Source organism: Amphiprion ocellaris, chromosome 2 (genome assembly GCF_022539595.1).
Source record: "Amphiprion ocellaris isolate individual 3 ecotype Okinawa chromosome 2, ASM2253959v1, whole genome shotgun sequence".
Taxonomy (NCBI): domain Eukaryota; kingdom Metazoa; phylum Chordata; class Actinopteri; family Pomacentridae; genus Amphiprion; species Amphiprion ocellaris.
In genome coordinates, this window is record NC_072767.1 from 9686025 (window position 1) to 9701010 (window position 14986).

Here is a 14986-nt window from a genome sequence, read left to right on the forward strand (position 1 = left end):
CCGGCATCAAAGTCAAAAAAACTAGTTATTTCATACTTCTGCCATTTTCAGCATGTCCAAAAAGTAGCCACCAAAAAGAGACTATGAAGACAGTGGGGAGTGGATGTAAGAAACAGGGTAAGTGTGACAGCACTTAAATGTCTACAGCATCTATACATAAGCTAGGAGTCACTGATACCTGTGTAGTACTTGGATGTGTTGATTTCTAACAGTGTATCTCTCCAGACACTGTACCAAGGGAGGCTAGCTTTAAGAGAGTCATCTGATAGGTAGAAGCAGAAAGCAAGGGCTAATGTTAGCAACATCCCATTTCCCTCAAAATAATAATTTACAGATGAAGGAAAAAATGATTTCTGATTTCACATCTGACACAGGTAGCTGACAATTAGTTTTCTTACTATCAAATTTGACAGGAGCTTTCATTAAAGTATAACTAATGAAAATGCTAACTGAATCATTTTCAGTTTCAGTCTGAGAACAATGACTCATGATTAAATTCATATTCATCACAACTCACTTCTTTCTGTTTCCAATTCAGTGGTACATATCTATCAGGACTGGATATATGCATTATCAAAATTGAGATGAACACCTCACTCAGTGCATACAGTTGGAATTCAAATTATCCAACCCCCATAACTTGTAAGACATCCATTATCTATACACCGCTTAATCCTCACTAGGGTCGTGGGAGGGGGGCTGGAGTCTATCCCAGCTGACTCGGGCGAAGGCAGGGGACACCCTAGACAGGTCACCAGTCTGTCGCAGGGCTACATATAGAGACAAACAATCACTCTCACATTCACACCTACGGGCAATTTTAGAATGATCAATTAACCTCAGCATATTTTTGGACTGTGGGAGGAAGCCGGAGTACCCGGAGAAAACCCACGCATGCACAGGGAGAACATGCAGACTCCATGCAGAAAGATCCCGGGAAAGCCGGGACGCGAACCAGGGATCTTCTCGCTGCAAGGCGAAAGTGCTAACCACTACACCACTGTGCAGCCACTTGTAAGACATTTTAGTGTCAAGTTTTGCAATGAGGGAATCACATTCTTCAAAAAATGGGATCAATTTATTTTAGTTTTTTTTAACCTTTCTTTAACCATGAGAGATTCTGTTGAGGTTAACAATCTCTTTTTCAAGGGAGTCCTGGCCAAGATTGGCAGCAGCAAGTAAAAAGCACAGTTATAAAATTACACAGTTAAAATACGAACATAACATTATATAATATACATAATTAAAATACGAACAAAAAAAATCAATCAATCAATAAATAAATACATTTACAAGCAAGTTATAAAAAACAAGTGCATATTGTGGAAACGGTCTCAAGAACTTGCAGTTTAGATGTAAAGGCACTCAGTGAGATTAACTCGGTTAATCGTTTTCTCTCGCCTTCATAGGATACTTATGATATTGAATTTGGCAGTATTGTCAACAATTTGCTAGCCTTACACAAACCACAGAGTTGGAATCTGGATTGCAACTGTAGTCTTTATGTGCACCTCTAATATTTTAGCTAGCAACTGCAAGAAAACTGAACAGGAATCTCTCTGTCTCTCTACATACACACACACACACACACACACACACACACACACACACACACACACACACACACACACACACACACACACACACACACACACACACACACACACACACACACACACACACACACACACACACGTAACTTTTTTTTGTGTGAACATGGTGATATACTAAAGGTAAAACTGAATACATTCTTAAAAAGTCAGCAACAATCCTTCACTGTGTGCAGTGAAATATCACCTTGTATTCATGCATAATGCACTGACAGGATCACTGATTATTTTGGTACACAATTTGCAATGACAATAAAATGAATTCTAAAAAGTTTTAAATTCTAAATATACAGCAGCAAGTATATAGCACAGCAAGGAAACCACAGTACAACTTGTATACAAATCCACCAGTGGACCAACTTGACGAAAAAAGAAAAATAATTGAATAAAAATTGTGTTAAGCTTAAGCTTGTGTAATTGTTATTGGCACTGATTCAAAAGTCAGAATAAATTGGAATGTTGAACTATTTCAAAAGAACTTTAAGAAAAAGTCCTTTGGAACTCATTAGTGATAATTTTTCTTTACAGATGTTGACTATCAGAAAAAAAACCTGAACGGGTGATAATGTGCAGTGGCTCTCGAGGTGTCCATGGGACCTGACTTATATTTGGACTGCTCCTCTGCTGCAGGTCTCTTGGAGTTCATGTCGTTAGTCATTTTTTCTAAACAAGCAACATGTCTGTTACACCACATCCCAGACAGACTGTTCAAGGATGTTTTTTCAACTGTTTGATCAACTTTTCTTTATTCACAGGTTACGCAATGCAGGCTTTTAGGCTGCTGTAATAAAATCACTACTCAATAAGTCCATGCTGGATCCAGGTGTTTTAGCCAAATATGGAAGTATATCCAACCTTTCCTACATTTCTAAAATTCTTGAAAAAGCTGTTGAAGCCAATTATGGTATAATCTGCTCAGAAATGTTTTGTTTGAAGAATTTCAGTCAGGATTTAGAATGCATAGAAGTACAGAAACACCGATGAAGGTCACCAATGATCTTCAAATAGCTTCAGACAGTGAACTAGTTTCTATACTTGTTTTATTGGATCTCAGTGCTGCATTTGATAGTTGATCACATAATATTGTTACAGAGACTGAAACATGTCACTGAGATTGAAAGAACTGCACAAAACTGGTTGAAATTATTTTTATCAGACAGATTCCAGTTTGTTCATGTTAATGATAATGAAGATTCTTCCACTCACACCAGAGTGAGCTGTGGAGTTCCGCAAGGTTCTGTGTTAGAATTATTTACTTTGTCCATGTTCCCCTTAGGTAATATTATTAGGAAACATTGCATGCATTTCTGTTGCTATGCAGATGACACCCAGTAATATTTAATCTACAAAGCCAGTCAAAACCAATCTGTTAAACTCCAAGCATTCATGTGTGAAGGACATAAATGGCTGGGTGACCTGTAATTTTCTTCAAAATTTAGAAATAATTGAAGTTATTGTATTTGGCCCTCAACACCTTAGAAACACACCTCCTAACCAGATAGTTACTCTAGATGGCATTATAGTGGCCTTCAATTTTACTGTGAGCAAATTTTTTAGTTATTTTTGACCAGGATATGTCTTTTAACAGACACATAAAGCACTTCTGCAAAACAGCTTTCTTTAACCTATGTAATATTGTCAAAATCAGGACAATACTCTCTATGAGTGATGCTGAAGAACTAGTCCATGCATTTCTAACTTCTAGATAGGGCTGCTGTAACTCCTTATTATCAGGATGTCCCAATAAATCTCATAAAAACTTCCAGCTGATACAAAATGTTGTAGTCAAAGTTCAGACAGGAACCATTAAGAGAGGTGATATTTCTCCCATGTTAGCTTCTTCTCATTGGCTCCTTGTTAAATCCAGGATATAATTTAAAATCCTGCTTCTCACATATAACTTTTTATGACCAAGCCCCATCTTATCTTAAAGACCACACTGAACCATATTATCCGAACAGAGCGAAGTACTCTGTTCAGAAAATATGTTTACTTGTGATCATCAGAGCTTTCAGAAGTAGAATGGGAGGCAGAGCCTTTAGTTGTCTGGCTCCTCTGTTGTGGGATCAGGTCCCAGCTTGGATCCAGGAGGCAGACATGCCTCCCAGACTCCCGGACTTCTTTTAAGGTTAGGCTTAAAGCTTTCCTCTTCGATAAAGCTTATAGTTAGGGCTGCTCAAGATCACCTGAGCTGTCCCTTAGTTATGCTGCTATAGGTCTGGACTACTGGAGGACTCCCATGACGGACTGAGCAACTCTCCCCTACTCTCCTCTCTCTCTCGTTCATACAGTTATATACCACCATTGCATGTCAGAAATTTTGTGTCTTCTCTCTCCCATAGTTTGTGTTTTGTTTTCTCTGCAGGTATCTCTGTATCTGGAGCTTTGCATTCACTGGTGTCGCTGACCTCCAAACTGACTATTGTTCTCTTATGCGTTGTCTGTTTCCATCTGCAATTCCCACCCCACTCATCCCCATCATCACCCCAACTGGTCAAGGCAGATGGCCACCCTCCCTGAGTCTGGTCCTGTCTGAGCTTTTTTTTGTCCTTCTCTTTAAAAAGGACATTATTTGTTCCTTTCCATTGTGGTCAAGTGCTGGTGACAGGCCATTCAAACAAAATTTTGGAATTGTTGGGTTACTCTGTTTAAAATTTGGATTTGTATGTGCTATATGAAGTGCTATGAGATGACATATGCTGTGAATTGGGGCTATATATATATAAAATGTTATTGAATTTTCAGCAGTTTTTATAAGTACATTCAGTTTAAAATGACATGTATTGTTTGGTAATTAGCTCAATAAAATCTGACTTCCCCCTTGTAAATTTATATTAGGTAGTATACATATAATCTGGTCAAAACAATAATTAAATTAAAACCAAACTCAAATGTTGCTGTGGCAGTCACTGAATCCAAATAATACATTTTGACAAAGTAATGGAAAACTAAATGCTGTCAGTCATCTGGCTACCAATTTTGAGGAAGACGGGTATTACCTAGTATTAGTCTGTTTTAGGGCAAATGCAAGGTGTGCTATGGATGATGAGTTTTGGTCTACACTTGGCTCACAACTCAGCATTACCTTGTGTTCTATTGTCAGAAAGATCAATTCTAAATCAAACCTTCTAAGTTAGTCAAATGGAGACTTATTTCTACTCTACTATACTTAACTTTTGTATGGGGACCTCAGCAAACCTAACCTTACTCAGGAGACATCAAGGACCACCCTCACTGCTTGTGTTTCTTGGCCAGTTAGATGTCACTTTGGTATCAGATCTCAGCTTATGGTGTCATAAGCGATTATGTCCATGTTCAATGAAATGTATTTTATGCTTATAATATCAAAAGAAAATTTTCTTGATACAATGATTGACAGTATGAATGAAACAATAGCTCACAATTTACATCATACATGTATAATAAACAATACTTAATGTGTGTCTTTTATGTAAACAGTTGGTTTTCCCCATTTCATTTTTTTTTGGTGTAATCCAGGTTGTGCGCAGACTAATCACAACTGAGTTTTCACCAACGGAGCATGTTCTTAGAACTTCCTCTGCTAAAGCCATTTTGCCTAATGACAGGTATTTACAAAATATACACTCAAAACTTAATGGCATCAGCATCTTTTGAATATCCAGGAAAATCCATTCATATGGTTCACAACATGGGTGTCTACATTGCATAAAGTGGTAGTGAATTGGGAAACCCATTTTCCATAAATAATTGGGCATGAACTACTTTAAAACAGGGAATTAATGCTGATGTCATTATACCATCTATTATTGATACCAACTTTCCCAACATAACAAGGTTGTAATGAATTAAAGCAGCCCTGACTTTGGCAACTGGAGCCAAAATGGGACTATTCTGGAGGTGTGAGCTCTAGTTCTTACCACTGAAGTTAAGTTCATAGTCTCCTGTTGTCATCACATTGGTCACAGCACCCTCTTGTGGCTGGCAGGATAACACCACCTCATTGAGCAGAAGGCGTTGGGCAGGGTTGAGGGCAGCAGATGTTGTGCCTTCGCTTGTCACCACTTTGTTGACACAGATACGCAGATTTTTCACAACCTGCACCTGATTGTTGGGATCCCTGATATGACCTGGAGAAACAGAAGAAAAGAACACTTTGTTCAGTCCATTACCTGGGGCAGTAAGTCACTGCATTGCACTCACACAATCTCATACAACAGTCACAAAATATCATTGTACTGAATATTCTCAGTGTCATGTCTCGCTGTGGTTTTGACCCACTGTGATATGGTTTTCACTGCTGCTGGTCCGCTTACATTCACTTCTTTACTTTCTTTCCATCATCCATTATGAAATGCTGCTGTATCTTTGCCCACCCCATATTTATCTGTTTCTCCTCCTAAGAAGTGTTAGATAGGTTACTTGTTCTCAAGAACATCATGAGACAGCCTTGTTTTGAAAGGACTTTTGCTGCAATGTATAGAAAATGGATAGATGTATTTTCCCCACTATCACCATATATTCTTATCACAGATTAAAACACTGAGTGTGTGGTCAAAAGATAGCACAAAGATAGGGAAAAGACGCTTCATGTGCACTGACTGGAATATTTTTCACAACACAAAAGTTGCTCATAAAATTCTGTGTGGTTAATGTGGTCACCAAAAAAGATATTATGATGAGTCACACTAACAAACCACACATAACAAAGTCAGGGAATATATCATAAAACAAAGCACGCTTTAGAGATTGTGATTGGGTGCAGGGGAAAACTATCAGTTGTTAAGGGAGGCAAGGAAGTAACAATAGAATAAGGAAAAACAGCATCTCTGCTTTTGTGCTGAGGACTTTGGCTAAGGAGATGACAACAGCATAGTGCACTATTTTCCGATACGAACTGGACTCACATTAAGGCTACACAATGTATCATCTCACCATCGACCCTGTAATGCACACAGGTGCAAAGTCAGATTATGTGTATGTATACTGGGCATGCACACATACACAGGTAGAAGACCCGAGCTTGAAGGAGACATAAGACTGCCTGCAGGGGCAAGTGGGGAGTTTTTTGTTTATTTAAACAGTATATAAAACAGTTTGCTATACCTTCGTACTAAATGCGATGCAATTTTGGATAGCCAGAATTACAGATTCTAGAATGTATTCTTTTGTTGGATATCTCAGCTTTTTTCCTTATAAAAATGTCAACACAGATATCCAGAAAATTCTCAATATCAAAAATGTAGTTGTGGACATCTAAAACTGAAAACCCACTACACATGAAAACGGCAAAAGGTGCAGTGTTTGTCCCTTAAGAATGATACTGTGGATCTCTGTCACTGAAATAACAATTGTGGATAGTCAGACTGTCATTGTGGTTATCTGAAATGCTCATGTTGACTAGAAAGAATTAAATTATGCACATCTGAAATACATATCTTCTTCTTCTTCTATGAAATGTTGAAAGGACACTGAAAATTCTTATGGATTTGTAGATATCAAACCTTTAGTTTTCACAAGTACAATCAAAATTCTACATTTCTTGACATACACTTTGTACTAAGAATGTTATCGTGCATATGTTTAGTTACCATTCTAATAACAAGAATACAATTTTGACAATGAGAAATGCAAATATGTACATCTCACATATAATTACAGGAGTGTGGTTGTATTCAACGTCATACTAGCAGCTCGTCTCAACCAGTCTATTGTATGGACATTTGTAGGTGGTACGGCTTGCATCTCTCAGCTGGCAGGGTTTTACTTGCAGCACACACAGAAATTAATGAAGTTAATGCGTGGACTACACAAAAAACTATTAGCGAATTAGCTTGGTACTACTTTAACTATTGCTTGTTCGGTCTGGTAATCCAACACCAACATAATTGTTAACTGTCTGATAATTTATCCTGGAGACAAGATTTCACAAGGTTATAATCAGATGTCACTTGGTCTCCTCAGATGTCAAGTCTGGACTTCACCAAGGTGCAGCTGCTTAGTCACAATCCAGTCTGCTAGGGCCGACGCTAGATTATATCAAGTGGAGGGACGCAGATGGAGGGCCCCTCTGCTGTGATTGGTGGGTCAGGTTACAGCAGGTTGTGGATTGGTCGCTACGCCTATCAGGTACCTGATCTGATCCAATCTAGCACAAACAGTCTGATAGCACACAGCTAATGTCAACTCAATTCCACCTTAGGCTAACGATGCTAGCTACCTCACTGAAGCTCGGAGTTTATGACAGCTATGAAAGTGACAGTCGGGGCTGTGGTGGATGCTAAATGGTTTCTCCTACCTTCGGACGTTAATCTGCAGAAAGGCCTCAGCAGCTCAGCAAAATTCAGGTTGTTCTTACGAGTTACTCTGTCTGCTTCTTCACTGCATAAGACGGCCACCATCGGGACAAACGAGTCCTGAACAAACTCTTGCACCGACTGAACACACTGGGCCATGTCGGACCAGCATCAAAACCAGCTAGCACACTGAACTAAGTCAATTATCAACAATTAGCAAAGTCTGACTATTATAGCTCATAAGACAATTCCGCCTACATTAGCAGACAGCAGCCATGTTGGATTGGCTGGCCCTCTTCCTGTGTGTAGACTGAGGCGGTCAGCTGATGCTGAGCTGACACGAAGGCTGGACGGACCAATAGACTGACAGTCCGTCACTTCCTTTCAGCAGCGTCATTGAAAGAGACGCTGCTGAATTATACATAGAAATTCAGAACCCTTTTTGAGTAAAAAACAAACAAACAAATAGAAAATGAAACAAAATTATAAATGCATTAGAGAAATAATTCAAAGGGATACAATTTGTAAGCCAGCTTCTATCTTTTTTTGGAATAATTTTTATTCTGATGTGGACTGGGGAAAAGTATGGTTATTACCTAGGAAGTTTTTCATCTCGAATAAGGTGCGAGAGGTATCCCTGAAATTGTTACACAGGTGTTATCCAGTTAATTCAGCTCTGGTTAAGTATAAGATCAATGTTGATCCTCTTTGTTCATTTTGTCACAGTGCTGATGAAACATTAGTTCATCTGTTTTGGGTATGTGCATTCAGTCAAAATTTTTGGTGTGATATCAGTCTTTTTTAAATATAAAATTGGATATTACTCTGAACTTTAAAATTGAATATATTTTATTAATGATTTGCCTGTTAAGAAATTGTTTATTGTTAATCTCATTTTATTATTGGCAAAATTTAATATTCATACTAGCAAATTGCCAGTCAGAAACCCAACTTTGTGGTCTTTAAAACCTGCTGAAAATCCTACTTGGAGAGTCTTGAATTTTCTACAAATGTTAAAGATGTGAAAACTAAAGCCTTATGTAATGAATTTAAACTATAGTTTTGTGTTTTTTAAAAAAAACAACTTAGTTTACCTCTTCTTTTCTTGTTTATTCTTTGAATTTTTCATTTATTTACTTCCTTTCTGCCTTGCCTCGAGCGTGGTGCTTCACCTGTTGTTGTTTGTTGCTGTTGTTCACTGCTATTGAACCATTTTGTATACAGCATTGTGGAAATAAAGTTAAAAAAAAAAAAAAAAAGATACTCAGAGGTGTCTTTGCTCGGCCGACACTGCCACCAGAATCTTCCCACAACATTGACTAACATTACCTATATTACTTTTTGTAATATAGTTACAGATGTAACTATATTACAACAAGTTGTACAACAAGATCCACCGGCAGGTTTGAAATGCATGTTTTTTTTGTTTGCTTTTAAAATGCCACAATTACACCAGTAATCAGACTCGGAAGCTATAAAAACAGAATAATAGTTGGATTTTTAACCTTTTGGCAGTTCCTCAATCATGTGTGGCTTGCGGCTCTGTTAGGAAAGTTAACCAAATCTAAGTTTAAAATTGTGATATTTTGTGAATATCTTTTTATTCTACACTTCTAATTTTTAAAAACAAATTAACATATTACAGTTTGCTCCAAGTTGTGTTAAAAGCTAAAATTCCAATGCTGCTTGCACAAAATACAAGCTGACTTTGAACAAAAATAAGATTTATCACATTACATTCATCTTCAGTTTTAGAGGCATCTGAAAATTTCTTAATAGCATGACCTCTTAACTTCTCATGAGTGAATACAGTGGACTACAACAGCTGACTACTCTGAGCTAATCTAAATATGGCCCATTTAATACACTCATCAGATTCAGCCACAAACACTATTTCAATTCAGGTTTATTTATATAGCGTAGATTCACAACATGCGCCATCTCACAGCACAACATAGCAAGATACAGACCTTAGCAATTACAAAGACCAGAGAACCCAACAATCCAAAGTTGGTTTTGGATTTCCTATGAGCACTACAATGAGAAAGTCTGAGGAGCTCAAAACAGATATGAAAAAGCAAATCACTGACTGGAACAAGTCGGAAAAAGTAACTTGGAACCATTGCAAAAACAGCCACAGATCCCTAAATTATCTGTAAAAACAACTGTAAATATAAAGTGCATGGTACTGGTGTGTCACAGCCATCGTTTAGGAAGAAGACACAAGCTACCGCCTGCTGCTGAGGGACATTCTGGTGCCAGTGGAACTGGTGCTTTACAGAAAGGAAATGGAATGATAAAGAAGGAGGATTGCCTCCATAACCTTCAGGAAAACCTAATATCATCATCCAGTTTGGTCTTGAATGCGGCTGGGTATGTAAAGAAGACAACAACCCCAAATACACATCCAAAGCATAGATTGAATATGTCTATGATTCAAATTGGTAAAGAAATGGCTTAATCAGGCTTTTTATTTCTTTCCTTCTCATTCAGGTTTTAGATTAGCCTTCCCAAAGTCCTGACAGTAAGAATCTGTGGACTGTAATGAAGAAACAAGAATCTGTCACCAATTTTGTCAAGAGGAATGGTCACAGATACAACAAGAAGCTGGTGTTCGGCCACGTAAACTGCATAGTTGAGTCAAGAATGGGTAGGAGACATTTAACCAAATGCACTCCAGAACAAAATCTTAAGACTGGGAGAAAGATTACAAGTATTTTCATTTCACGCTGGTGGATTATAACCATATTGAAAGTAGAGATTCAAAATGCAAAAACAAGAAACAGGAGCAAGACACAAACAACAGAAAGTAGGCAATTTATTGACAACTGCATGTAAACTCGAACAGGCTGCTCATCAGCTGATCAGAAGTTTAAGATCAGATCTCAAATAAACACAGAAACAGAACTAAAAGTGTCAAAATGACTCAACAGTGAAGAGCCCCACCATTTTTGTTGATCACTGAAAAAATTAGCTTAGGCATGCTTGCCGCAAATGTTTCCAGGAGGCTGGTGAGAACGTTGCTCCATGTTGTGAAGATGGCTTCACAAAGGACATCCACGGTCTGGAACTGACCTCTGGTTTTGTAAACTTGTCTTGCCATTCAGCCCCAAACATACTCAGTGGGATTTAGATAGGGGGAACATGCAGGATGGTCCAAAAGAGTGACACTGTTCTCCTGGAAGAAGTCCTTTGTCGGACCCTCCAGCTCAAGGCAGGTGAAATTTTTTGGGGTCTAGCACTTGACTTTTTTGTTCCGCAACCCTCAAGATTTTTTAAGAAATTTAAAATGACTGTCTTACTGTGTTCAACCTCGACAGCTGTTGCGTGTTGCAAGAGGCCTTGTTTGTGCAGTTCAACAATCCTGCCATGTTCAAAGACAGAAAGCCTTTCTACCTTTGCCATCAGGTATTCGCATGACAATGTGAAAACCTGACAGAAAATGACACGAGCCATATTTTTGCACAAATTCTGCCTTTTAAAGGCTGTGGTCTTAAACTTTCGATCAACAAATGCTTTAGTTTAAATGCAGTTTTCAATAAATTGACTATTTTTTTGTGTCTTACTCCTCTTTCTTCTTTTAGCATTTTGAAGCTCTACTTACAACATGGTCACGATCCACCAGCGCGAAATGTGAATACTTGTAATCTTTCCCCCAGTCTTAAGATTTTGCGTTGGAGTGTATTAGCATTACTGTATGTATATTTTTGACCCAGCAGATTCAAAGACGCACGTGTTTCAATGATTCTATTGTAGAAAATTATGAGTTGTAGGAGTCATTGGAAAGTCAAGACTGCTGTAATATACGTCATCTTTACAGATGTGTGTAAACCTTTGTTCACAGCTGGATCCTTTTTTTTTATCAAAAGCCTGAATAGATTTGTCATTCCCATACTGTCTGCCTGTACCTTTACATGCTTGTGGTGTGAGGCTCTCGACTGGGGTTTATTTTTTCAGTTGCAATGTGTAAACACTCCCCTGATATCCTGCTGTGCAAAATGAATTTACCATGATTCGACTGACTGTGACCAATTCGGAACCAAATTGTTATCTTTTTGAGACAACTTACATCTTTATCACATGATTTCATGGGGTTTGTGTTTTTGTCATTTCTGGTGTTAACTTATATTGGTCTGGCAATTAATTGCATGGTTTGATTTACTTTTTTGCATTGTGATTGTGTGCCATCATCTGAAAAATCAGGTTTTATTTTTTATGATCCAGAGGCATTAACACAAGTAATGTTTTTTACTACTTAACCTTTTGAAAACCTTGGTAAATATACATATTGTAGTGTAATATCTACATGTTTACATCCCCAGCGTTTTAATGTAATACTGATCTAAATGTTCACTTGTCTATGTTGTCTATTTATAGATAAGTATTTACTGTGTACAGAAATTATTTTATATCATTATGTTGTCTAAAGTTGCTTTAATAAAAAAGTGGACTGTATGTAAACTGATCCAGTAGTCAGTGAGCTCCTTTACCCTTTACCATGCTGACTTTTCAAGAAGCTTCTTAGATTCTGAATCCTTTGCTGGTGTCTCAGTATTTTCTCACTATAAACAACTTCTCCATCAGAGAGCTGAGTTATCTGGAGAATGTTTTTATGTCAGTCCGTACTTCAGATTTAAGCTTCTCCTGCAGTTTTAACAGGTGTGAGGATCCATTACAGCCTAGGAGAGATCAAGATGTCTGTCAAACCACTATTCTATCAACACAAATTTATGAAAAATCAATCAAAGCAAACAGGAAGTTTATATACAGACACTTTATATCTTGTACGTATACACTGATTGGCCACTTTTTTAGGTACCCCTTGTTAGTCAAAGGTTAGACCCCCTTTTTGCTTTCAGAGCTGCCTTAATTCTTTCTTGCATACTTTCAACAAGGTGTTTGAAACATTCCTCAGAGATTTTGGTCCATATTGACATGATAGCATCATGCAGATGCTGCAGATATGTTGGCTGCACATCCATGATGCCAATCTCCCATTCCACCACAAGGTTCTATTGGATTGAGATCTGGTGACTGTGGTGGCCATTGGAGTACAGTGAACTCGTTGTCATGTTCAAGAAACCAGTTTGACGTGATTTGAACTTTGTGACAGTGCATTATCCTGCTGGAAGCAGCCATTACAAGATGGGTACATTGTGGTGATAAAGGGATGGACATGGTTAGCAACAATACTCAGGTATAGGCCATGGCATTTAAACGATGGTCAGTTGGTACTAAGGGGCCCAAAGTATGCGAAGAAAATATCCCCCACACCATTACAGAATCAGCAGCAGTCTGAACTGTTGATACAAGGCAGGATGGATCCATGCTTTCATGTCATTTACACCAAATTCTGACAATCTGAATGTCGCAGCTGAAATCAAGACTCATCAGACCAGGCAATATTTTTTTCCAATCTTCTATTGTCCAATTTTGGAGAGCCTGTGTGAATTGTTGCCTCAGTTTCCTGTTCTTGGCTGACAGGAGTGGCCCCTGGTGTGGTCTTCTGCTGCTGTAGCTCATCTTCTTCAAGGTCGGATGTGTTGTGTGTTCAGAGATAGTATTCTGCATATTCTTGTAGCGGACACGGCTGGGCTTCTTTGGGAATGCCAAGGGAAGAGGTGAAACCAGATAACAAATCCTTTCTATTTAGGTTGTGGACCTAAAAAAAAGCCACATAAAACTGCCATCTTGGACAATAGACAGATCCAGAAAACTTCTGTTTCCCAGGAAAGAAACTCCATTAAGTGTCAGAGGTGAATTACGGCAGGACCACTGTGATTTGCCCCACACCACTGACAGTCCTTTGGAGGAAACTGTGTTACATTCATTTCTTTTGCATACATAAGAGTGAATCTCAGACCTCCTGTGGAGGAATGAGGCTTCATAAGAAACATTAAGACAATTTGGGTTAACACAATTATGTAGACACAGTGACTCTCATACAGCTGTGAATGTTTTTGATCAACACCTTATTCATGTTCCTTAGGAATGTAAGCACCCCAGCCTCCTCTGCAGGGAGGACATCTGATAAGAAAAGCCATAAACTTTGCCACATACCTGGTTTGGGACACACATTTCTAAACTGAAGCATACATGGACTCAATAACTGTTTTTCTGATATCTATTTCATGTTTTCATGCATACCAAATCACAGTAAGGAGTTCCTTTATCACATTTCCAATATTCACGTCTGTAGGTGATACGGGACGAAGTTAATATTTTAATGAATAATCTTATTTCTTGCATGGACCCACAGTATCACCCAATGACGATGGAGGACTCCATGATGTCGGGACAAAACCCTTATTAACCTTTGTATCATCCTCAATTAGGAGTGTAAAATGTGAAGTTTGTATCATCCATAACCGTACACATGAAATGTAACACATATCCTCACAATAGCATATATTGTTAATATCGAAAACATATTTCTGCTATATAGTTTGAATGTATAAGATAACTCACGTATTTGTTAAAATGTATTATCTCGATTGTTGCTTATGTTCTATTGATGATGATCATGGTGAGAGACGGACAGATCGTGTTTGCGCATATAATATCACATATTTTGATTCGATTTTTCAAATGCCGTTTTCCGCCGTCTGAGAACAAAGAGAGAGTAATCAGATTACCAAAAGTCGCGGGAAAGTTTCCTTCCCCGCCCAGAGCTATCTTCCATGATAAAAGGCCGGACAATGCCTTTCATCATTCTATTAGCTTTGTTTCACGCTCTTGGGCTCCTCTCTTCCTCCTGTCCTCAACGCGCATCCTTACGCCGCAGCTCTCCGTTCTTTCCTAGACACGTTTTCTTTACCTTTTACTCTGAAATTTTACTTTGTCTCGGTGTTCTTTTCTTTAGCTCATTTTTGTTGCTTTTTCATTTTTGCGACATATTTTAGACACTGTTCACTTTCAATACAAGCCTGAGCTTACATGTTTTGATCTGTTTTTCTAATAAGAAATAATTGAAATCAAATTTTTCCTTTTTCTAAATTTCAGTTAAGTTTCAACATCCTTTTTATTACTCCACTAACGCCAACTGAAAACAGAACGAGAGCCACCGTAAAACAAGTTATTTTTCATCAACCCTGGAAGACG

At 38.2% G+C, this 14986-nt stretch overlaps 1 protein-coding gene across 4 annotated transcripts in view; it reads right to left on the minus strand.

Annotated features, from left to right (window-relative positions):
* Positions 1–8196, minus strand: part of trappc8 (trafficking protein particle complex subunit 8) — a 38473-nt gene extending 30277 nt beyond the window's left edge. For 2 of the 4 annotated variants that reach the window (XM_023290853.3, XM_023290852.3), the window contains exons 1-3: positions 7888–8196; positions 5510–5719; positions 179–262 (exon numbers count right to left, since the gene is read on the minus strand). In XM_023290853.3, coding sequence (XP_023146621.1) covers positions 179–262; positions 5510–5719; positions 7888–8044 — 451 coding nt within the window. In that variant the 5' untranslated portion in view covers positions 8045–8196. The remainder of the gene's footprint in view (positions 1–178; positions 263–5509; positions 5720–7887) is intronic. The other 2 variants (XM_023290857.3, XM_023290855.3) reach the window with 1 other exon arrangement.
* Positions 8197–14986: the final 6790 nt, after the last annotated feature.